Raw genomic sequence first — 25,917 nt, forward strand, 5'->3', positions numbered from 1 at the left:
TACTAAGATACAAGCTTGACAGAGCAACCATGTGAAACCCCCTCCCCACCCCCTTGAACCCCACAAGGATCTTCTCCCTCTCAAACTCCACTCTTTCCTCTCTCCTTTTCAAGGCTCTATCTTCAAGTTTTATCCAGAAGAACAAAGACTCAATGCTTGCCAAAGATACTTACAATGTCTTTGGAGAAAACTTAAATATAGGGCTTAAAAAAATCCTAAAAAAATATTTCAACCATTAAAGATTGTATAGCCCGATTGCAGGATCGTCTAGTGCGATGTGCAGAAATTGACCTGTTAGTACTGTATGATCACCATTTAATATAGTATGAATAGTTCAATATGCATATTCATACAGTACGATCATAAGTACGAACAATTTAATTTACTTTTTAGTACTGTATGATTATCAATACGAATGATCAATCTTACAATATGATTAGTTAAACCAAAATGTAGCTCTTCCCAGACGAATCATGAGATGGCCAAATTCGTCTCTATTGATCGTACGGTACAATCCAGTTCGTACAGTACGATCAAAATATCAATAATAAGCATTAATCACAAGATTAAATTAGACAATATTTTAAATATCGTACAATACGATTATGTTCATTTAGTATGATTAGAATAACGTTTTAAATTTAAAATTTTGTCTAATTTAATGGATGATGGTCTTTCTAATAATAATAGATCGTCCAGTATAATATGTTGTTTCTACTGTACGATTAGTTACATTTAAAATATTTTCTCATAAAAAAATATTTTAATTAATTTTTATAGATTCAGATCATACAATATGATTCATACTATATAATACGATGTACAAAAAATTAAAATATTTTAAATCATTTTTGCTCCTCTTGTGTGTGTACACAATCACCATGCTAATATACTACACCCTAATGGGACTTGACTCAAGAAATTAAAAATAAATAAATAAAAATTATAGACTCATTTAACATAACCTATTCTACCCAATTTTGAACCTTTACTCTTCAAAGAATAGTGCATGGTGTATATGAAATGTTAGTCAACACACAAATAAATATGATTTACAAATAATATGAGAAATAAAGAGGTAATCAATAATATTTGTTATCATCAAAATTATAAACTCGAAAACCCGGGTTGCAACATTTATTTATGCCTCACCACACCAACTAGCGTGGAAGAATGATATCATAGAAGAAATTAAAAGAGAGGAAGGAGAGAGAGGAGAGCGAAAGAACTTTAGATCATATTTGTAAGACATTCTTGTTACAATTTGGTTATATTCATTATAAGTGACAAATTTCTTACTTCCTTTTTTAATGATTTTGATTTCTACGGATTTTATCTCTCATAAATCTATCAAAAATATATTATCTTCTAATTTTATAAGATTTTACCATGCAAGTTTAGATATGTTATAGATTTGATCATTCTTAACAATTTGATATAATTTTATTACATTTTAAATGAAGTATCGAATGATATCAAATTCATGATATGATAACTTCACGTGACACCCTACTGATTCATGTGATTTATTTATTGAGAGTTATATAGAGCTGGAGAAGAGAGTTATAAGAAGTTTGGGCGATTGATTCATGTGATTAAAGGGGAGTTATAAAGAGTATATTAATTGTGAGTAATAAGGAGCGATTAATTGAGAGTTATAAGTGTGAGAGCAAGATATTCATAAAATATACTTATTAAATATCTGAATACTGATACCGACACTAATATGAACATTATACTGACATTGTAACTGACACTAATACTTTTTATTGTCATTAACTCTATTTAATATTATTGATCATGATACTAATATTAATACTATTGACTATTACTGATACTATAATCGATGATGTAATGTATTGAGATGTGATGAACTATAGAAAGATAAATTGATATAAATAATCAATATATACATTGATGCACATATTTATTTATATGATTTACAATATATTATTCTTTTTTATCGTGCTTTGATTTCATTTATAAGATTTTTGTTACTTGTTGGGTTATGTGCTCATTACATAGTTTTATATATTTTCTGGAAAAGATAAGGATCTCATGTTATGAGGCTCTAGATAAGACAAAGATGTAATCATGTTTCTTACCACTATTCATTTGTGAGCTCTAATTAAATAGTTTAAATGACAGACATATGCAATTTTTCCAAAATAGATCATGGAGTGTGGCACCATTGATCATTGTTGTCCAAATACAACCCAACCAACCAAATAAACAAGTCAACGTTCAATTGTGAATGGATTCCTTATCATTGGATTCTTCCAACCCCACTATGCAATATGCTTTATATGATACATTGAGCCAATGCCTTCCCTCCTAAAAGGGCACCATTTGTAACCGACTACAAACACCAGTGAATTCATTTTAACTGAGCTAGCCCCCGTGTAAAATTTTTGGTGTCGCTTATGACTCTTGCACCCATTCGCTTTACCTGTTTGTGTGATGTATCTTCGCACAAACCTATGACGTTAAACTCTGTATCTCTCTTCCAATGCGAATTTTCCAGGACATAACACTTGAAAAATTCTTTTCAAACCACATTATTCTCTTTTGTTTATATGAAACACTTATGCAAGTTCGGCGATAACATATTTGATTTGAATTCAAACATTTGTTTGAATAGGATTCAAATTAGGTTCAAATCTTCTTTCACACGCATCATACCTATGATGACTTTCGCAAGAGTTTGTTGTATGTTGTTGGTTCTATTATTGTCTTCTCCAACAAGCAAAACTATTTTCCTTCTCTCACAATGTCATTCTAGTTTGTGAATCCCCATCTCCATATGCCGTCGATCTCATTTGTAAGCCTTAGATAGATTTGGTTATTAAATTCGATCATGGGATGCATGCTCTAGTGAGTTGTTGGTCTAGGTTCTATTTTAGTTCAAATTAGTTTCAAAATTCACAACATTGAATCACCTTTTTTTTAAAATAAACAAGTTTCCAATATAAATAAAATAATTCGGCATATAAAATTAAAAAAAAAGATTCTCTTTTTTTATATTTTAATTTGAAGCCAAACCGCATACATCGATAGCAATTTACACACATAATTTATGATCAGCAAAATATGGGTAAGCAAACAAAGCACTTAAAAAGTAATTACCTCCATCCCGCCTTACGTATTGGTGGCGGTATGGTCAATAGGTGTTAGGGTGGGAGCCAATGCGTCGAGGACGTGCCTGCGCTACAGCAAGTGGTCCATTCGTCGCTTGCCGGAGATATCGGGAGATATCGGGACCGAAGTGGCGGGAGAAGCGCGAAGGCCGGGCAGCCGAGGGCAGGCAACGCATCCGACATCGGATACCCCTTTCTGTTGCTTACGCCTTCTGTATATGAGGGGGAATAGTCAGCTTCTCAACGTCTTTCGCCGGTTGTTCTCCCGTAGCCGCGTAAGCGCAGAGCGAAGACAAGAGCGAGGGCTGGAAGAAGAGGTCGAAGAAGTAGACGAATACGAAGAGGAAGAGGGAAAAAGGGAGGAACAACTGGGAGCTGTGGTGGATTTCGATCTAACCGTTCTTGCGAACATCCGTTTGCCCAGGCCGGCCATAATGGCTGGAGAACCCCAGAAGAAGGTGTGCCGTCTTATTCGTGCTCCTTTTTCTTCTAGATGATCAATTATGTTTTGATTAATGATCAATTTTTTGTGCTATTTCCTATTTTCCATGGGAGTACTTGGTTCAATTTTTTTACGCTCGCTGTTATTCAAGTAGGAATAGCCAAAACGGGATATTGCGTCCGTATTTCGCCATATCGACCGTGATTTTAGAAGAATTCTGGACTTTGTTTTTTTTTTGTTGCTTTTTGTGGATTTAGAATGCTCAGGCATTCAGGATGGCAGAGCTCTCAGCCGGAGACGCAGTACCTCACCCGTGCTGTTGATTTAGCATTCGTTTTTTGACTTTGTAGGCCGGCTCTCTCTGATGTTGTCGGACGATGGTTTTTAAGCTTTTAATTTCTTGCCCCTCTTGCGTACGACATCGTGATCATTTTTTTGCCGCAAATGCTTGTTAGTTCCTAATTAACGCATTTTCTTGTTTCGTAGTAAATTCAATCACTGAGCTTAGACTTTTCAACACTCCATTATACTTAAGAAGACAGAGTCCGACCGGCACTTGCTTTCTTATTCTATTCTTAACTACATCATATCGTTTTTTTTTTCACTCAAGTGCCTTCCTATTTCCCGGACTACTTCGGTAAATTGATGCCCATGTTATGTTGATTTGATATTGTTTTATTATGTTAGGAAAGGGAATTTTTTAGCAGATATGCTATGTGCTGAATTACTGATCTTTTATGGTAATGAAGTAAGGCTCAGGTTGAATGCGGTGGTAAAATTTAGAGAATAAAGCTTATTTTAATTGTTTATGGAAATTATTTGGCCTTTTTCTTTTGTCTTTTGCAGTGTCTAATCTTTAAATTTAAAAACTTTTAGAATTTGCATGGTACTGAGTTCTTTACCGAGTATGGTGAAGCAAGCCAATATGAGATTATAGAGGTTGTTGGGAAGGGTAGCTATGGTGTAGTTGGCGCTGCAGTGGACAGCCACACTGGAGAGAAGGTTGCAATCAAGAAGATCAATGATGTATTTGAGCATGTTTCTGATGCAACTCGAATTCTTAGAGAAATCAAGCTTCTGAGACTGCTTAGGCATCCTGATATTGTAGAAATTAAGCACATCATGCTGCCTCCATCCAGACGGGAGTTTAGAGATATATATGTTGTTTTTGAGCTAATGGAATCAGATCTCCATCAAGTTTTAAAGGTGAATGATGATCTTACTCCGGAACATCATCAATTTTTCCTATATCAACTTCTTCGTGCCCTTAAGTATATTCATTCAGGTTAATACCTTTTGTTTATTGATTCACTTGATTTATCATGTTTACATTCAAGTTGGTTTATGCAGAATTCTGCTTTGTTACATTAATATGACATATGCATGTCCACCTATTGTTGATTTTCCAGCAAATGTATTTCATCGAGATTTGAAGCCTAAAAATATCCTTGCAAATGCGGACTGCAAGTTAAAAATTTGCGACTTTGGCCTTGCTCGGGCGTCTTTCACTGATGCTCCATCAGCTATATTTTGGACCGTACGTTACTGTTCTTTTATGAAAACCCTTCCTTTAATAAACATATGTTAATTTGTTTGCCTGCATAAAATTTTTTCTTCCCTGTCTCATAAAATAGAGAGTAAAAGTATGAGGCTTCTTTTGCATTCTTACATTGTTAATTGCGTTGTTCCCTTGCCTGAAATGTAGGACTATGTGGCAACAAGATGGTATCGAGCTCCTGAACTATGTGGTTCCTTTTTCTCTAAAGTAAGTTGGTTTGTAATTTTGTTTATTTGCCATATATATATTAATCTTTAACTGCTTCAAAAGTGCAACCCTGTAAGTATATCTTCCTTCTTGCCATGAAATAATTTCTTCTAAAATTATGTGCTCCTTAGTGTGTTCTAAGTTATGTGGATCTATCAATGTACTATTATGCTGCATGTTTGAAAATGAGTATTTTGATCAAATGTTTTATTACATTTTTATGAGTTTCCCATGATTATTTATAATAGTTGTCAGTTGAAATAGTATAGACTAGAGATTTGGATACATGAATGATACTTAACCACCAAGAGATCTGTGGAACTCGGTTCGAAGGCATAAAATTGTTAATCTTGCTCGGCTTAAGTTTAGTATTGGTTGGGATAGCCTTTTTTTAGTTCAGCTAGCAGTTAATTGAACAAGCTTCGTTCAGTTCATTCATGTATTGATTCCTATTGATTTTGTGGGAGAGAAAGATGTGAAAGAATTATGATAATTATGAACTGATAAAAAGTATTGATCATAATCCTTATGAATATGGTTGTTTGGTGAACTCAAGTGATGAAACAAAGCATCTTTCCACTAGCTCTGGAGCGATTGATATACTAGTGTGGCAATGAAGATTGTAGATATCCATCTTTGCCTCGAATGACTAGCTGCATAGAAACTTGATATTCAATTGCATGCACATTATCTTGCTTTTTCTTGAAGATCTAGGAGCAAAGAGAGAAAAAAAATAGGGTAACAACTTCTTATCCTTGAAATTGATTAAAACATTAGTTGTGAGGAATTAATTTTTTCCAAAGGTTGTAGTTGCAGTTAGAGTGATTTAGTATCCTTTAGGAACCTTAGGATTAAATTTGGAGAGATGTGGATAGGTATAGGAGAGGTTGGATTGGCCAAGCCAAGAAATCCCCACCTCGGCTGAGTGCATGTTGAACTACTTTGGGAAACTAGGGTTTGCAGGTGGAGGGCCCATGGACTTGAAATCACTTGAATATTTTTTAGGGATGCCTATTGATGAGATCTGGTACTTGCTGTAATTTTCCAAGTATTTTAGGTTGGGCAAATTGGGGCAAAATTCAAACTAGGTCATGTTGACCTAGTTTGGCCCAATTGCATGTAAATGGTATTTTTTTCCATTTTGTTTTAAAGGAGAATATAGGGTTTGTCCATTGATAGTTAGGAGGATGTAGGAGACACATGGGAATGAGTTTAATGACAACTCATAGGGTAAAATTGCAAAATTCAAATCCCTCACCAAAGGGAGTCTCTCAGCCACCAAACTAAATACTTCCAAATTTCATTCAAACATACTTTTATTATTTTCCATAGAAATTTCAACATAATTATACACAATTTTCCTGGATTTGATATTTAAATTTTGAATTCCAAATAAGGAGGGAAGTTTTTCCTTGTTTCTAGGGCTGGTTGGGTTGGTTTTTTTGGAAAGAGGGGGCTGGCCCCTTCAAGGAGTTTGGTGTGAAGTGGCTGCTTTGGCAGAATTTTGACTTGTTTACTCCTCTTTGTCTGCACCTGGACATCCTTGAACCAATTAAAATAAGCTTTGAAGCATCCTTCCTTGCAAGTCAAACTCCAATGGCATGGGCAGTCACATCCATCTAGCTTGCTTTCATATTTTATCTTCTTCCCAACTTAACTTCTTTGTTTGGTGTAATATGGTTGTGACCACTTGATGTATGATATATTAAATCCTAAATCCTTGTGCAATATAAGCACACAACATATTGTCCATCATCTTGTCTTTTTACATCACATACACACAATCATTTACAAGAATTAAAAGAAAGAACCATGATAATTATTTGTTTTCCATAGATATAGTAATAAGCCAATGCTACAATGCATCAAGTTGTGACATCAAATGTGAAAGATAATGGGAAAGGTGGAGAGTGGGAGAAAGAGATAAGGAAGGAAGGTATTTGTGTATGTGTTGGGGGGAGAGAGAGAGGGGGGAGGAGAGAGAGAGAGAGAGAGAGAGAGAGAGAGAGAGAGAGAGAGAGAGATGCTTAATTATATTGATAAGTCTCTCATCCGAAGTAAATGAATGAATATTCATATTATACTAATGATGCTCATTACACATTGATTTAAACTTTTGGGTTAGTAGATTTTCATCCACTATTGCATTATAACTAGCTATAGCATATAGTTAATGATTTATGCATGGTCAAATAGTTCTTATAATTTATTGCTCCCATCCTTCTTGGCTATTTCTATCATGATTGAAGTTTAAGAAAGGATGCCTCTCTTGTTGGCTCCTTGTGGATGGATAGGCTTTTAGTGTATGGACATTTGATTGTGCTTGGAGATTGATGTAGTTAAGACTCACTTGAGGGGAAGGTTGTGGTGATGTACATGAGAGTTGTTTAAATTGTCCTAAAGTAGACGTGAAACAATGAATTTGAGTATTTATGTACTAATGGTGGCATTTTGCAATTCACTTGGGCCTTTTATTGATAGTTAACCATCTACTAGTGTATGAAGCTTAACTTGAGCTCCTTATTCTATTCCTTATAAGATTATTATGTGTGGGGCAGATTTTTAGATACACATAGGAGTGAAATAAAGAACCACAATCCTAAAATAGTAGTACTGGCCCTTGCGTATTATTTTACTCTTTTAATTTAATAGATATTCATTCACTAATGACTTGGGATCAACTCAATACCCTTTTGCTTCGGCACTAACTAGAGGGAGGGAGTGCATAGGAGAAAGGTATCATGGTCTTACACAAGCACTTGGCCATTCATATGCAGACGATCATATAAGGGGTATAGGATACAACTAGGAGTGCGTTGAATTATCCTACATCAGAAATGAAACAATGAACAATAGTTCTAATATATTAGCGGCAGCCCTTGCACGTTAGCTTAGGATTTTAGATTAATAAATATTCATTTACTAATGATTTGTGCTAAGCTCAATCCTCATTTGGCCCCCTCGACTAGAGGGAGGGGAGTGCATAGGAGAGAGGTCTAAATTGTTATGGAATCTTATTATTGTCCTCTGAAGGAAACACATTATACAAACTTAGTCGTGGGAGAAAGGGGGAGTGCTATCCAATATTTGTGATTATTTCATTAAGGTTATTTTTGAAATTTATTTAATTTTTTTGCTGCCTTATGTTTTTTCCTTATAAAAGGAGAGAGCAGCATCTTTTATTATGCAAGCGAAATTCGGGTTATATTTCTTTATTCTTCACAATAAGGCTAAGTGAATCTATAGCATTGATTATAGGATGTAGCCATCAATTGGTTCTTGTATGTTATTGGGCGATGATCTTCTATTTTGTTTCCTCTTTTTTTTACTACATAGGTTTCATATATTTTCCAATACAAATGTCTTACATAAGTGTATGATGGTCTATAACCTTGAATGATATAGATTTAGTCTGTATATATTCAGTACCATTCATACATGACCTTGAATGCTTAAGATTTAATATGTATTTATCCAGTAGCATTCATCCATAACCTTGAATGATCAAGATTTAAAGTGTGTAATTTTGAGACCTAAAAAGGAGGATGATTTAGTTCCCAATAAAATGAGGTTGATTTGAAATACTTATATAGGCACAGTACTAAGTTCTTGAATATTAACTGAGGTCTGATTGGTTTACTTGATTCAACATGCTTTTATAAGTACAATAGTAAATAATGGTTAGTTATTTCTCCACGCTGAGTTTGCTTTTGTTATCCAGACAAGATAAACTTTTGTATGGTATAATGATTTTACAAAGTTCATGAGGTATCTGTCCTAACTGTCAGGATTATGGGCTATACCATTTTGACAGCCTTGAGGCTCTCTTTCATGTGAGGGTGGAGTGGTTCTTTAGCAGCGTTGAAGTTGGCGTATTGTGATGTGAACACCACGGGTATTGATTTAGAAGAACACACTCTCTGCACATGTAGGGTGATTCTAAATACATCATTTTCTCTACAGATTCTGACTTTTGCATAGGCATACTTCACATGTACGGTAATTCTGCATACATCATTTTGCACGAAGTTTCATTGTCACATCTGGTGAAGAGAATAGTGTGCTTTCTTGTGCTTTGCTTAGCTTAAAAGCAAGCACGTCGGTAATTTTTTTGCGGGTTGAGAAGTCCTATTAAAGTATTGTGGCGATGATAGGAGGGATATCGCATGGTTTCTATAAAAAAGGTTATGCTCTAGCTTATGAATTAACCAGCAATTTAAACTATTGTAGGTTTATAAGTTGATAAAAAGTTTATTTAAATGATTTCTTATTTCTCAAATTGTTTTTGTTTCAAGTTTGAGGCCTCATTGAAATGTAGCTGATGATTTTTTTTCAAGATTTTCATTGTTCTGAAATTATAAATGATGTTCATTGATAACTAAATTTAAATAATGTTAAATTTTTCATTGGGTTTGGAGCAGTAGACTTGGTTAAATTTCTTTAGTGAATATCCATGAATTACTGGAAGTAGATGTTAAGCAACTTTAAAAATGATTGTGCATTAATCATTATCTTCCAGCATACTACCCATATATGGCTTGTTATGAATAGTTTTGAAAGATTTTCTCTGTTGTTTGTCAAAGAATAATGTCGATTGTGCATTTGTGCTCATATTATTCAACCTGCTTTTAAATGTCTTTGGATTCTACGCACCCTTTTCCTATTTGCAAATTACGATTTAGTACTTACTGCAGTGAAGCTTCCCTTCTTCCAACAATTTCCTTGCTTCTAACGTGTGTGTAAAATTCCACCCCCTTCTCATCTACTTTGTGTTCTTATTTTTCATTTTTCTGCATGTTTATTGATCCTATAGAACATAATCATAGGCCAACATATCCACTTGGCCTGACCGGCATCCGGCCCTGGATCTAGGCAAGCTTATCTTGCCGAAAAGTCATGTCCAGATTCAATATTTGAAGCCTGAATGTGTCTAGCTGGGCTTATCTATTACAAAAATGTTTGGTCTGATACAACATGCTTTGGATACGCAGATGGACATTGAAGTTATTGCATTTATCATCATAGATACTGTCATACAAATGCTTTTGTGATTAATTATAATTTTGGTGGCTTATTATTTGTTCATATTGCTAGAAATTTTGGTACACCAAGTGAAGCATTACCCATTTATTGTGTTTTGAGTGGCCCATTTGGCTTGTCATTTAAGTTCATCACTTGGACCGATGCAAGATTCGATGGTTAGGTTGTTTGCATAATACCATATTGATTGCACTAAGGCTGTCATACTTAAGGCATTCTAGGCTCAGCTGATGATTTGGCATGGACTGATCATATTCTGAAATATGCCCGAATTAGTCCACCAACTTGTCAATTGATCACGGCTAGTTTAGTAGTTTTTAGCCTCAATAGTGATAGGAGACCTTTTTAGATCTCAAGTATTTCCTATCAATCTTCGGAAAACAGCGAGAATCCTCCACCAAAATCCACACAAAATCACAAAAATAGTAGATAATTTGGATTATTTGATGAAAGGGAAACAGAAAATAGCAAGATATAATTGATCCTCTATTCGAGAGGATCGATCTCTCCCAAATCTCTAGACGCCGCTAGAGCCCAAAAGATAACCTAAATCTAAGAGATCTCAAATTTCAGGCAAATTCAAGATGCCCTAACCCTAGGAAAACAAAGTATTTAATGCATACAAATCAAAAGGAAATCCTTAAACAGTCCCTACATTCAAATTCCCTCCTAAACTTTCTTAAAAATCCTTCCTAAATCAGTTGGTTGTCGCTTGCGGTGCGGTCGGCTACTGAAAGAGGCGGATGTCTCCGCCTCGGTTCTGCCTGGGCCGATCCCGCGTGGACCGGCTGGACCGGTCTAACAAATAGTTTTCATGACAATGTTCATGTTTTCTAGGATTTATATTGGTTAATTAGTAGCATATAAGAAAAATTACACGACTTGAAACTAAGTCCTTTTTAATTGCAGATCTACTATTTTATTGTCAGCTGCAGTTTAAAATAGATGAAATGCCCTTTGTTTATGGGTGTGCGGGTGCCATCAGAGTTGGGACTTAGGATTTCACCCTTGCAGGTCTAGCAGCTTATTTGTGCAATTAGGTGTCCCAACTGCGATGCATTGCTGTGTTTGAGGAGACAATCTAATATTGTGGTAGGCGCAGTTTTGATAAAAGCAGCCAAGAGCATTTATATGACGCTGTTTTCTGATCTACTAAAATATCGGAGGGCTACTTGGGACTTCAAAAAATTGACGGATACTAGTCTCATTTTATGTGAAATTAGTGACATGTTGTTTTTCCAGCATAATTTCTCTACATATATTTTTTCACAATTCATAAGCATGTTTCTCTTTAAGTTTATAACAAAAAAAAAAAAGAAACATGCTTTTAAAAATTGATAAAAAAATAAATTCTAGTGAGATTTATTATGATTATAAGTTGAAGTCTGACAATGAGGATTATAAGTTAGAAGTCTGATAATGAGGTAGTAAGTAATATGAAAGCTATAATTTATTAATTTTTTTATTATTTATATGCTAGGCTAAGTACTATGGAAAGATAAAATGAAAGTATAAAATAATTAAGGCAAGAGGTAAGAGCCCTAGATATTTTGTTTATGTTAGATGCGCTAGAAGTAAATACAATAAGTTCTCAATGGTTAAGAAATCTTGGAAATGGAAATACTATTTAGAGAATTTATTAAATGACAAATTTTAGCAAGAAATTATTTTGAAAGAGCATGATGAATAATACAATAAGATAATTATAAAATGATCAAGAAATGGGAAGTTAGCTTCAAAGGAGATGCATCAAAGTAAAGCTCTAGGTCTATATGAGATAAATTTAGGTCTAGATGAAAAGTGCAATGAGGTCTAAATAATTATGGGTGATATTGTAGTTGCTTGGTTAAAAAGTATGGAGGTCAACCTTAGAGTCTAAAGTTTTTTGTTTAAGTAGATCTAAAACGGAATATATGGAGTGTAATTTTAGTAGTAATAGACTTAGTGAGGGGATTGTGACTTTGGGCGATCAAGTCATTAATAAGAGTACACATTTTAGATATATTGAATCTATTGTTCAGAGTGATGGTGAAATAGATGGGGATATTATCAGCAAAATTCAAGTTGGATGGTTGAAGTGTATGAATGCATCGGGCTTATTATGTGATAGAAAAGTCCCCCTTAAACTTAAGGGGAAATTCTATAAGATGGTGATGAGACCTGCAATGCTTTATGGTGCCAAATGTTGGACATTTTAAAGAGAAGCATTATACTAAATTAAGTGTTGCAGAGATGAGGATGCTCAGGTGAATGAGTGACTTTACCCTTAGAGATAGGATACAAAATGAGCATATATGTGAAAATGTTAGAGTAGCTCCAGTGGAAGATAAGATTAGAGACAGTCGCCTTAGATGGTTTGGTCACGTAAAACGGTGACCTTCCGATGACCTGGTTAGGAGATTAGAGGTATTAGATTTGACTTATGTTAAAAAAGCTAGTGGTAGACCTAAGAAGACTTGGTTAGAAAATATTAGACAGGATCTTTCTTTATTAGATTTAAATGAGAATTTGACTTTTAATAAGACACAATGGACAAAAAGGATTCATGTAGCTGACCCCACTTAGTGGGACAAATGCTTGATGTTGTTGTTGTTGGTTAAAAAATCAAATGATTTTTTTTAAGCTAAGAGGAAGATTAATGATTGGAGAGGAAGCATCTTGATAGCAATATTTCAGATTTAGGGACATTATAATTGTGGTAATTATTGAGGGATTAAACTAAAAAAATTATGTCACAATGAAGAATCAATTTGTTTTTGTTCCAAGAAGAATCTTGGTTGAAATATTTGTTTTATTATGATAATTAAAGGACAAATATATAATAAAAAATAATCCCCTTATGACTTTATTGATCTTGAGGAGAATATTCTATAGCATTATGGGACGAAGTGATGGAAAAATATTCTTAAAAATTTTTGTTAACAACGAATAGTCAATTTGGTTTTGTGCCAAGAAGAATCTTAATTGAAGCTTTTGCTTTGTTATGACTATTAAAGAAAATATATAGCAAAAATTGACTCTCCTATGGCTTTTATAAATCTTGAGACGAATTATAATCGAAAACCAAGGAGTTAATTTGGTGTGCTTTAAGGAAAAAAGTGACTCAAAGGTTTTAAAGATATTCGGCAAATTTGGTGGGTGATATCAACAACTATTAATCTATATTACTAGAAGATTAAATGATACCTATATGTTATTGGTTTAAGTTTTTTTGGTCTTACACAGAAGAGTGATATATAGATGAGGATATAACTTTTAGTATTCAAGTTGGATGGTTAAAATAAAGTGTCTTATGATTATTATAATATCATAAGATATCATGGGAATATAATTTATTTTTTAAAAGTACTATTAGATTGGCTATGTTTTATGAATAATAGTATTAGAATATAAAAATGTTACTTTTAGTGATGTAAAACATGATAAAAAGATGTTAAGATGAATATATGAAAAATTATAAAGTCGAGCTTGAGAAGTGCTTATGTTAAAGGGATGGTTGGAATATTATTAGCTTAATGCAAAATAGTGAAAAATAGACTTAAATAGTCTAGACATGTACAATATAGGGTAGAAAGTGCACACATAAGGGTTTTAGATTAAATTAAGAGTAGTGCAACACACCCCAAACCAATCTACACAAAAAAGCATTTTGTGGCCCACTTTTTTGTGCTTTGCAATGAAAATGGGGAGTGTCATGCACTTTTGTTTGTGTAGGATTTTTTATTGGTATACATAATTAAGTGAGGATGTTGCATGAGCTTTTTTAGGTTTTTTTTGTGATTCTATTCTTGGAAATTAACGCTGAATGATTATAAATACAAAAGTAGACAAAAAATAGTATGGATAGAAATTGCACAAGATGATCATGTAGATAGATTTGATAGCTCATTCAATACACAATAAGATTAATGAAGGACGAGGATTCTTAAAATTTACTCCATGCTATGCTGATGAATTTTTTATATATTTATAATCAAAATATCTTACTGTTGGTTTGAAGGTAAGTAGTCATTCATGCAATAATTAAACATCAGTAAGACCATAATGTTCCCATGCTTTAATATCATTTTCAATGCTTAATTATATTTTCTTGATAAGTTTACTACTCATAACCTAACGTAAGTCTTATACTTATGTCAGACAAGGTTGATTTCCTACAAGTAAAATCCAGGCTAATTTGTTACATTTGCATGTTACAGTATACCCCAGCTATTGATATTTGGAGTATAGGATGCATATTTGCGGAAATGCTATCAGGAAAACCGCTATTTCCTGGAAAGAATGTGGTTCATCAATTAGACCTCATGACTGATTTACTTGGCACTCCCGCTCCTGAATCCTTGGCGAAGGTTACCTCATATCCAAAAAGATAGTTTTTGTTATTTTGTGTATGATTATATTTTTCTCTTATATAACTTTGATGAAGCTGTTCCAAAAAATTTGCATCTATTAAGTTCCTTTGAATTACATTACACCTTGCATATATGTTATAACCTATATTATGTTCCTTTAATTTTCATTCTAAGGACATTAATGATGGTTCACAGAGGCCTTCAAGTTATTGTGGATCACAGTAAATTAAAGCTGCACGATTTAAAAGAAAATTTTTTTAATCGATCAAGCCCTCTTCAACTTGAAATTAGCTCTATTGGCAAGCTTCGACGCTAGGCCAATGTGGTCTTTTGGATGAAACAACCTACAAACTATCCACAAAGATCCTTCGATCATGTTAATATGACTTTCTCACTAAGTAGACCAAGGTACATATCTGACCTAAAATGCTGATAACATTCAAACCAGTAATATGAAGTTGTTAAATGATGGTGAAATCTCTAGATGATGCTTAGTCACTATGTCATTCCACCTTTTGAAGCATTCTCTCCTGATTTGTAAGAACCAGTGAGAATCCTTTTAATGCTCATAATTCTTTCATACACCAACTCATGCACCATATCTTGATTTTTCTTGAGCTGAACGGCAGTCTTGCGATCATATATTTTAATGAATCGTTGACCTAATATCAAATTACCATAAACAGTCAAGGAGCAAGAAATGTAAAAGAAAATTTTCATGGCATGAGATAGTCACTGTAAGTTCCTCGCAATATCATTTTGATTTCGAAGGGCCCAGTCATATTCATAGATTTTATAAATAAGGTGTTTCCATCCTATAAGTAGAAGCACAAAAAGAATGGATTAAGCTTCCTAGAGCACCATGAAGAAGAAGAGAATCTCATGCTTGTATAGAAAATGAGCTTTGTTAGGTTTCTTATTATGTTTACATTTTTAGTTTATCAAATTATTCCTTGTTTAATAATAGTTTGGTGATTTAACATGTGGGCCTGGCGAAAGTTAGGCATTTTTTTAATTCTTTTACCTAACATAATAATACTCTAGTAGGTCTATTTTGAACAAAAGGTATACATGTTACAACATCAATATATTCCTTTATTAAAAAAAAAAAAGAATTTGACAAAAGAATATGGTATATGTTATGTATTATTCGATGATTATAAACTTTGACATTTGCATCATTGTAGCTCAAAAACACATTATTAAATCAATTTATTTAATAAAGATAGAAGTTGATAGTTGATATCGTATTTTATGCAGTTTAATAAACTAGGCTTAACTTTTTTGGTATTTAAGTATTTATGTTAGTTTTATTTAGGATCTTGGATGAATTATCCATTTTGGATTTCAAGTTTAAATTTGAATTAGTTTGCATAAGGTTTATTTTGATTTTATAATTGACTTATCTTGTAAATCTATTTCTATAAATAAAGAAGTCTAGTCATGGATTTTAGAATCAATGAATTGGGTAAAGATATTTGAGTTTTACTCAACTGCCTTCTCTCTTTAGAAATAGATTTTACTCAACTGACTTATCCCCTTTCTTTTTGCTTTTTCTACCTCTTTGATCTTTCTCTCTCTCTCTTTCCTTTCTTTCTCTTCTCAGGAATACTTTTTTTCCTTTTTCTCCTTCCTCTTATAACGTTGTTTTGGATGAACTAGTATCATAACTAAAACTTCTATTGAGTTATTGTTCTTACTTCTACAATAGTAGCAATTGCATCTCATCCACAAAATCACAATTGCAATTGTGCTTGCCCCTGACACATTCCTGAACTACTTGCATCCATTGCATCCAGCCACCAGTTGGACACATTGACGCCCTTTACCCCAACTTCTCTGCATTCTGTGCCGACCACAACATCACTCACCAACTCCACCTTCTCGTTGCATTGTCATACAAACAATCCAACAAGATTCATCTAGAAAGAACTCTGGTTAACTATTGCGCTCAACTTTCTCATTAATTGCATTTCTTATGCGACAAAATTTAACTCTAAATTGCTGTCACTCATGTAGATCGGAAACGTTTCAGTTCATTTACGACTTAGTACCGGGAGCCCTCCTCTTCATCCTTTCTTCCATCTACTTATCTCTCATAAATCTATATATGCAACTCTTCACTTGAGATCTCCATTGCATGCCAAACATACGATTGCAGTTAGGGGGAAATGGCAAATGTGATTTTAATGAATCTGTTGGCCATAAATCTTAGCTCTCTTTAACTTACAAACATCGTCTACTTCCCCTACTTTACAGCAACACTAGGCTTGTTGACTAGATCACCTCATTGTCAAAGTTGATTCCACCACCGATGAATTATTTTGCATCCCCATCTTCATTGCCGTCAACTTTTGCACTGACCTCATTGTTTTGCTCTCCCATGCACTTGATGCTAGAACTACCTCCTATTAAGCAATCTCATCGCACTCAATTATGCTTGTGTCCTTGCCCACACATTCACGATTGCTCAATGGCCTCTCTTGCACACTCTACATTGCCAGTCTCAATTTTTGCTTAACTCGAACATTCTACTATCTATTTTTGAGTTTGTTGCAATCAAATTCGCTAACTGCATTACCTTAACCCAGTGCACAACCCAATTTAGCCCAATCTAGCTCCAAACCCCATGGTAAAAAAAAGGATGTTCAATTAGTTAGTATTTTATTTAGAATGGATCAGTCCAGCATTTTATAGGAAGAATTCAAAACTTTTGGAGATATCATTTCAAAATTTTGATTTTGTTCTCGAAGATTTATGAAAGAGCAGTATACTAATATTGTTGATTTAGTAATGTTCTTTCCTTTCATCTCTTTCTCATTGGGATAGAATTTCCCTTTGTCATCTCTTCTCTGAGATGGACTTCACATTCATCTATTTTTCTTTAGGATGGATGTTGCCAACTCTGTAGTACAATTGACGATCTTCAGTTATTCCTCAAGCAATATTTTAACCCTCTATAGTATATTTCTTTGAAATCCAAGGAAATTGATAAAGCATGGTTAATTAGGTTTATATATATTTTGGATATTTTACGATTTGTTCTCATATAATTATGATTTTGGATAAATTATCTCTTTTTGAATAATTTTAGGTTTAAATTTGAATTCTCCTTTCTCTCCCTCTACTCTTAGGTCTTAGGTTCCTCTTTTAGTCCCTTTTTCCTTTTTCTTCTCTTTTGTTGCCTTGCTTTGTATTAATAGCTAGTTGGGAGTGCGTTAGTGAATCCATAATAGAAGATTGCATTTAATTAGTAGTTAAAAGTAAATTAATTGGTAGGAGTTAATTAAATTGAGGTAACATTGTGTTTTATAAATACCTCAATTTAGGAAGGATTAGATATAAATACCTCAATTTACGCGGGGCAAGTGTGAAGGGACCAAAGTTGCAAGTTAACTGCATGCTCTCTTAGGCTTGTTATTAACTCTGATTTTATTATATCTTTTTCTTTTGTGATATATGCAGATTCGAAATGAAAAGGCTAAAAGATATCTTAGTAGCATGCGCAAAAAATTCCCAGTTCCCTTCTCACAGAAGTTTCGCGATGCAAATCCTTTGGCGCTTTGTTTACTTAAACGTTTACTTGCTTTTGATCCTAAAGATCGTCCTACTGCTGAAGAGGTGATGAACTTCAAATTTAAAATGGTTCAAATGTGAAATCAAGTCCTTTATTAAGCAAATATATGGTTGTAGTTGGTATAATGTGATACTTGATATTCTTTCATGCAGGCTCTATTAGATCCATACTTCTATGGACTGGCAAATGTAGACCGGGAACCTTCAACCCAACCAATTTCAAAACTTGAATTTGAATTTGAAAGGAGGAAACTTACAAAAGAAGATGTTCGAGAATTAATCTATCGAGAGGTAAATGTCTAGGAGAGTGGTTATGCTTTATTATAACAACTATACTCTTAATCAGTGGCGGAACCACTTAAGGCTTAGGGGGGGGCAATTGGCCCCCCTCAAAAAAAAAAAATTTATAGCCCCCTCCTAAAAAATGATTTTTGCCCCCCCTAAAAAACTCTTTTGTCCTAACTTGTCATAAAATGTCTATATATTTCTTCAAATTTAGTTCTAATATTTTATTTCGTGTTTTTCATGACAATTTAATTACACTTTTTTTCTTTATTTTTCTTGCTTAATTTTTTTAAATAACTTATGTATTGTACTTGCCCCCCCTCAAAATTGAAGCTGGTTCCGCCCCTGCTCTTAATCACTGTACATTTCTTATTGATGAATTTCGATTAATGCTAACAGATTTTAGAGTATCATCCTCAAATGCTTAAAGAATATATTCGTGGAGGAGAGCAGACCAGCTTTATGTATCCAAGGTAACATCATTTATCTGTCTGTATCGTTATTTAAGATGACAAGGGCTTTTTAGTTAGTTTTGGATATGTAATTTAACGCAGACCTTTTCTTCTAGTAAAATTACTCAACCAGCTAGTCTTTTATTGCTCATAAATATTATATTTTGCAGTGTTCTTAGTAATTTTGAACCAGAAAAACTTCATAGTTGTTTTACAAGGAAATGTTGATATGCTCATCATATCTAGTTTTACAGTGGAGTGGATCGCTTTAAGAGACAATTTGCTCATTTTGAAGAGCATCCTGGGAAGGGAGAAAGAGCTACTCCAGTTTTGCGGCAGAATACTTCTTTGCCCAGGTAAAAAATCAAGAGTTCCAATCGAAGAGTAGTGTCACATTGTTCATCAACTTAGCACTTAATAACGTATTGATCTGCATTTTTTTTTCAGGGAAAGGGTTTTACCGACTAAAGAAGAAAAGGCTGATACAGAGAATGATCCTGAAAGGCTAAGTGTTGCTGGGGCTGTTAATTCAAAAAATGATAGCCCTTCCAAATCTCTGCAGGGTAATGCCTCCGAGGATTTTGTGGTTGAAGAAAACGTGCAAAACAGATCGAATTATAGTGCGCGTAGCTTGCTGAAGAGTGCTAGCATCAGTGCTTCCCAATGTGTAAAAGTGGAAGGACGAACGGATGCTAAAGTAAGTTTGTAGATATTACCTTCTTATTTAGTTTTGACACATTTATAGGAAATTCATCCATTTTGGTGAAATGCTAGAACATGTTTTAACATTTGCTTAATATTTGTTTTTTAATAGAAAATAAATATAAAAAATCCTCTAATAAGTAACATAGAATTGTATGTCTAAATTTAGGGTTTATAGATTTATTTTTATTATGATATGTATATAATTATTATGCATAGTATTGCATCGTATGAGTTTATTCGGAGATTGGAGCAAACCCTCATAGGCTTGAAATCAACTCGGAATTGGATGAATTTCGAGTGAAGTTCCGATTTCAATGAGTTTATGTAAATCATGCATATAAAGAATGGTAGTGTCTTGAGATATGATGCTTGTTGTGGAAATTACAATTTTTATGAACTTTCTTGATGTAGAGCGGTTAGGAGGATTGAGTCGTAATGGTCTTGAAGAGCAAATCATCCCAAAAATCTGAAAGAAATTTCGTTCAGGAAATCTGAAATTTTCAGATTTGTTCTCAGGATTCAGAAAAGCATTCCAACTTCAGGTGCTGGGAAGAAAGAATTATGGGAGGAATTTTAGCCTTTAGTCCAGCAAGGCTCTGCCGTGAGAGAGAGGAGCTTTTAGGGAAAGAGGAGGGAGACGGGTGGGAGAGAGAGGGGGCTGGCGGGATTGTGAAGCAAGTGGGGAATTTGATTATTTCCTAAACTCCAATTAAGAAAACCTGTAAGGAGGTTGACGGGATGGGGAGAGAATTAGGGAAATAGAATAGGAAATTAATGACTTAGAGAATTTATTTCCTATTCACTCTCAGCCCAGGGAAACAATTAATGGCTTGGGCTTTGAATATCACGGCTGGTAGGAAGGAGGAAATTAATTTCCTTTCCCTCAGCAGGAGGAGTTTCAAATCTTTCCCTAGATGCCTTGAGGAAAATTCGGCCAAACAAGAGGAGTTAATGAGGTGATTTAATGTTCTCAGATTTTGAATTTAAAATTCAATTGAATTTAGAATTCAGTAATGGATTCAAATTAAGAAGGAATTCATGACATTTAATTCATAATGCAAATTTGAACTTTGAATTTGAAATTCAAATAGCATGCAATCAAATCCCTTAATGAAACATTAAAGGAGAGGGGACCACCAAGGGGCCGGCGGCATGGTGAGGGAAAGGGATTTAATATGAGTATTCAAGGCTTCATAATTTGGTTTAATGAGTTAGGAAAGTAATGAAATAAATCCAATTTGAATTTAAAATTCAAATAAATTGATTTAAATTAAGTACTTTCCTAAAATAGATGAACCAAATTAGGAATGAATTTGAAATTTGAATTTGAATATTTTCAAATTCAAATTAATCCCTAAGTTAACCCAACCAAAATTAGGAAATCCAAAAGGGGGTGGAGAGGAAGGTTCGGCCGGCGGCTAATGGGGTGGAGCCGGCGGCATGGGTTCAGGTATGGGGGGGATTTCGGGTGGAGGTGAATCTGGTGGCCAAACGAAGATGGGGAGGAGGAAGAGGATGGAAAAAATAATTAAAGAAGAGATAAAACGAAAACAAAGATCGAAACAAACGATAGAAGATAAAAATGAAAGATACATGATAAAATAGAAACCCCGAGTCTCGGACTCTTCCGAAAACTAACGGGTGATGCTTTGCTCTTCTCCAAGGGACTTCAAATCACGAGTCCGGACCCATCCTGCGGCTGGTGACAACTCCGATTCCTTCCCATAGGAGTCTCACTCTCGTCCTCTCTCAAAAAGAACACAAGTGTGGACACAAAATTTTTAATATCAAATCTTCATCCCCTATTATAATAGCTTAAGGTCCTATATATAGGCCACAACATGAGAAAATCCAAAATTACAAAAAATGTCCCTTGGGCCACAACGCTCACATAAACTAACCTAGGGGTAAAACATAAAATATATAAAACAAGAGCTAAAATTCAGTAAATAATTCATAAATGAAAATTTAAATAATAGCTGTTGATTTACGACACCTCCTGTGATAGATGCGCCAAATCTTCGTACCGATGTCCGCATCATTTCTAGTTGGTAGATTTTTGATAATTTTGCTAGAGGGAGAATTTAGAAAAATTCAAATGAATATTGTAAGTTTCAGCAAATTTTCTTTTCTAATTGGAAATTCATAAAGATAAATTAGATTCAAATAATAGATGTATATTATATGGATGGAAAGCTCATTGTGAAAAAAAAAATCTTAATTGTTTAAATATGATTATCTATCTTTGCATTCAACTAGATAAATAAATTTTAAAGTTCAACTGTTTCCATGAATAAGTCTATGAATATTTTGTTGTAGTTTTTATGCTTAATAATATTATTCTTATGAATTTATAGATCAACAAACAAAAAATTTAAAAGTAAATCTATATTAGTTTTGGTTAATTGGCATAGGAATTATATTAGGCTTCATATTATCAGATTATTCATATGAGTTCTGACTCTTATTTAGTGTCACAACCCTTCATTTCCATGTTACAACACCGGAGAGAGCATAGCCTTGGGCTAGTTCTCTGTTTAAAATTGCGCAATTAGAGGCGCGCCTTTGCGCAATTCCTCTAAAAAACGCCTCATAACCTACGCAATTCCAAGTCTTTAAGAGGCGTACGCCTCACTGGAACTGAGGCGCGCCTCAGAGGCGCAATTGCGCAATTCCTGGTGAGGCGTACGCCTCTATCTAAGTTGGTGGGTATTGCGCCATCTCCTTCCTCTCCAAGGAAGCTCTCTCCACTAGAACACACAAGTTCTCACAATGCTCCAAGCAAGCAAGAAAACAAAATTCTCAAAAATCATTCATTCGTTCATTCATTAGCCATAATAGAATAAAATGGGGCTTTAAATAGCCTCCTACAACATGTCTCGAAACAAAAGACACAAACGCCCTTTGGGCTCACATACGATAACTCCCATAAGAGGGGTACAACGGGAAAGAAAACACATAAGCAACTAAATAAAATAAAATAAAAATACAACGACTCATAAATGCCACATAAGCAAATAACAAGCTACATGAAAATAAAATACATCAACGACTCAAAAATATAAAGACTCGATCGTGGCCGTAGATCGACGGCCGCGTCTCTGATAAACTCTCCATGATGATCTGATGTCCCCATAAACTTTGGGACATGATTTTATTGCATCTACTTTCTTATTTTCCACTATTTTCATATATCATTTAGATGTTTTTATTGTAAGGTACAATATTGCTATTATTTTCCTGCTAAAAACCTTAATTTTTTATTTACGCAATTCTGTGTTCGTGAGGCTTACGCCTCGAGGCTTACGCCTCGCCTCACGGACAAAAACCGCCTCGAGGCTTAGTTACGCAATTTTAAACCTTGGGCTAGTTGACCCGATCTATAGTCCTGAGAAGGGGTCACCAACAAGTCATCACACTTGCTAAAAACTCCTTTGTGTCATCAAAAGTTTTAGGAATGACCCATCGAAAAAGATTTCTAAAGTTGTTATGTAATGCATAAAACATATGACATGTCAAATGTGTAATATCTTCATACTGTAGTTTGACTATGGATTTAAAAGTGCTCATGAGCTTGAGGTTTGATCCCTTCATTCAAATCTAGGGACTGAATGTTGAGCAACATGGACTGAATTTTTCAGAAGTTGACTGATTTGCTTCCCAAAAATTTTCTTATACGAAAATTGACCTATCTAGAATTTGTTGAAGCTATTTGCAGCAGCAGCAACCTGTGAAGAACTCAAACAAAGGAAAACAGAGAATTGATAAAGCTTGAAAGGAGAGGTAAGCTGTTACTGTTCATCTTCATTACCACCGAAGACTAACAAGGCGAATGTATATAGAGAAATTAGTTAAGAACTAACGATGCTGATGTATACAACAGATATCAAACGGTGTAAAAGAAAACAGTTACAGAAATATTGCAAAAGTAATGGAGCAGCTAACCGAATAGCTGAGTGATAGCAAGTACTTGTAGATCTCAAGTATTTCCTATCAATCTTCGGAAAACAACGAGCTTCTACACAAAAATCCTCAAAAAAACATGAAAACAGTAGATAATTTGTATTATTTGATGAAAGGGAAACGGAAAATAGCAAGATACAATTGATCATCTGTTCGAGAGGAGGATCGATCTCTCCCAAATCTCTAGACGTCGTAGAGCCCAAAAGAAAACCTAAATATAAGAAATCTCAAATTTCAGCCAAATTCAAGATGTCCTAACCCTAGGAAAACAAAGTATTTAATTCATACAAATCAAAAGGAAATCCCTAAACAGTCCCTACATTCAAATTTCCCTCCCAAATCCCTGAAAAATCCTTCCTAATCTGCTCTATGGCATCCCGCGGTTCTGTCGGCAGCACATAGAGGTAGAAAAACTTCCGCCTCTGTTTCCGCGGATGAGTCCCGTGTGGACAGGTCCAATGAGTTGAAATGCATGACCTGAATCCAACCCATTATTAAATGGGTCAAACCCAATCCGGATTTTTCATGTCGGATTGGCGAGTTGAGACATTTTTTGACACCCCTAATTTATTATGCTGATTGTATGGAGTTTTCGATTATAAACATTGCGATTATGCATCATTAAGAACTTGCTATTGTACTTTTGCCTTATTCACTAGAGATTATCAATCATTTAATCTGGTTTCATTTCTGCAGTGATTCAGTAGAAGTTTTGGATTGCACCATCATTTTTATGGGGATTTTACTGATATACACCACTACAAACTTTCATATTTGCTAGCATATCATCCAATTTCTTACTACTGGTATGTTGCTCTCTCCTTTTTATTCTTACAAATGTGCCACCCTACTTTGTTGATGTAAGCCTTACAGATTATTTTCCATAGACTGCTTTTAGAAATAATAATTTTTATGTGAAAATTATAACGTCTTTTCCTCCCACTTTTGATCAAAAGATAAATCAGTCTTAATGGATAAAATTAGAGTTATTTTTACTGGAAGCATACTCAAAACTAATCACAAAATTGAAATATTAAAAATTAATTATGCAAAGCTAATCTTGTAAAACATTAGTAAATTAATAATAGATGTAATGTTAATAAAAAGAGCAAGCCTTAGCATGCATAAATATTTTCTTATGATTAATTCTGACGCCACTTCTAACTCATATTTATTTGAAATTATTTTAACAGTTAATTAGAAAGAGTTGGATGTGTAGTGTGGTATATCAGCAATTATAAAAAGATTGGTGTCATTGCAGCCAGTAAAAATCCTCACTTATATTCTAAGGGCCCATTTAATTGCTTGAATTTTTCTAAAAATGATTAATTATTTAGATTCTATCATTTGATTGATTGCAGTTCTAAATTTATATAATTTTTAGTTCACAAGCCCTTTATATTGTTGAATTTTGTTAGAAACTGCTGAGCCCCAAAATTATTGTTTAAAATAACTTTCTTTCGTTTGGAATGATTTTTTTACTGCTTCTTAAAATAAATTTTGTTAGAAATTTGTTCCAAACACAACTTTAAACTCTTTGATTTTTCAGAAATTACTGTCCTGAACACTGATCCTTTAGTTAGCGTTACAGATTTGCAGGAACCAACTGTTTCAAACTATCTGAATGGACTCGCAATTGGGCATTCTTGCCGAGATTTCTCGTATTCTGTTCTGAAGACTGAAGTTTCTGAAATTCTAACACTTAACAGTACTCGTTATGATCATACAGAACTGACGGATCATTTTTTGTTTTTACTAATCATTTTCAAGTAGTGTATAATTTGATTTTGGGAGCACCAATATCTGCAATTATTTTGCAGAAAGCGATTTCTTTCATAGATCTGTCCTAATCTAAATGGCATTAACTTTTATTTCTAATTACAATATTTGCTGATTTTGTTATGTTATGATATAATTTTCTTAATATTTTTTTTAATAATTTTTTTTTATAATTTTTTTTAAGTTATAAATTTTTGTATTAAAATTTTATTTTAAGAAAGCTGTCACAAATAAAGCCTATCTAGTGGTTCAAAATATTATAATCAAATTGTTAATCGAAATGAATTTAAAGTTGGATTTATTTTAAAATGAGTGTGATATAAAATTCTGATGGTTTTTCTTGCATGCTTTATCTATTTTAAAAAATTAGTATAAATTCTCTTTTATATCAAGCATTAAGTAAAATTTTATAAAATGGCAT

General features: G+C 33.9%; 1 protein-coding gene across 6 annotated transcripts; it reads left to right on the forward strand.

Moving 5' to 3' along the window:
* The first annotated feature begins 3,140 nt into the window (after positions 1-3,140).
* On the forward strand, positions 3,141-25,595 carry LOC110110058 (mitogen-activated protein kinase 9-like). 6 transcript variants are annotated; one of them, XM_028699186.1, is made up of 13 exons: positions 3,141-3,595; positions 4,456-4,864; positions 4,989-5,116; positions 5,285-5,344; positions 14,584-14,733; positions 18,202-18,357; positions 18,466-18,603; positions 18,997-19,070; positions 19,304-19,405; positions 19,497-19,746; positions 23,473-23,537; positions 24,414-24,523; positions 25,301-25,595. In XM_028699186.1, the coding sequence occupies exons 1-11, from the start codon at positions 3,356-3,358 to the stop codon at positions 23,527-23,529; spliced, it is 1,764 nt and encodes a 587-aa protein (XP_028555019.1). In that variant the 5' UTR covers positions 3,141-3,355; the 3' UTR covers positions 23,530-23,537; positions 24,414-24,523; positions 25,301-25,595. The 6 variants fall into 6 exon arrangements, with proteins under 6 accessions (XP_028555019.1, XP_020697016.1, XP_020697015.1 ...); XM_020841357.2 differs by having other exon boundaries at positions 25,309-25,595; XM_020841356.2 differs by having other exon boundaries at positions 3,142-3,595; positions 23,463-23,537.
* Positions 25,596-25,917: the final 322 nt, after the last annotated feature.

Source organism: Dendrobium catenatum, unplaced genomic scaffold (genome assembly GCF_001605985.2).
Source record: "Dendrobium catenatum unplaced genomic scaffold, ASM160598v2 fragScaff_scaffold_1220, whole genome shotgun sequence".
In the NCBI taxonomy this organism is placed as follows: Eukaryota; Viridiplantae; Streptophyta; class Magnoliopsida; order Asparagales; family Orchidaceae; genus Dendrobium; species Dendrobium catenatum.

Bases quoted from the DNA above. Each gene is read 5' to 3' on its own strand.
- LOC110110058 (XM_028699186.1), top strand. From the start codon at position 3,356: ATGAGGGGGAATAGTCAGCTTCTCAACGTCTTTCGCCGGTTGTTCTCC. The intron at 4,865-4,988 runs GTTAATACCTTT...TTGATTTTCCAG, and splicing joins CCTTAAGTATATTCATTCAG to CAAATGTATTTCATCGAGAT. The intron at 19,406-19,496 runs GTAAAAAATCAA...TTTTTTTTTCAG, and splicing joins CAGAATACTTCTTTGCCCAG to GGAAAGGGTTTTACCGACTA.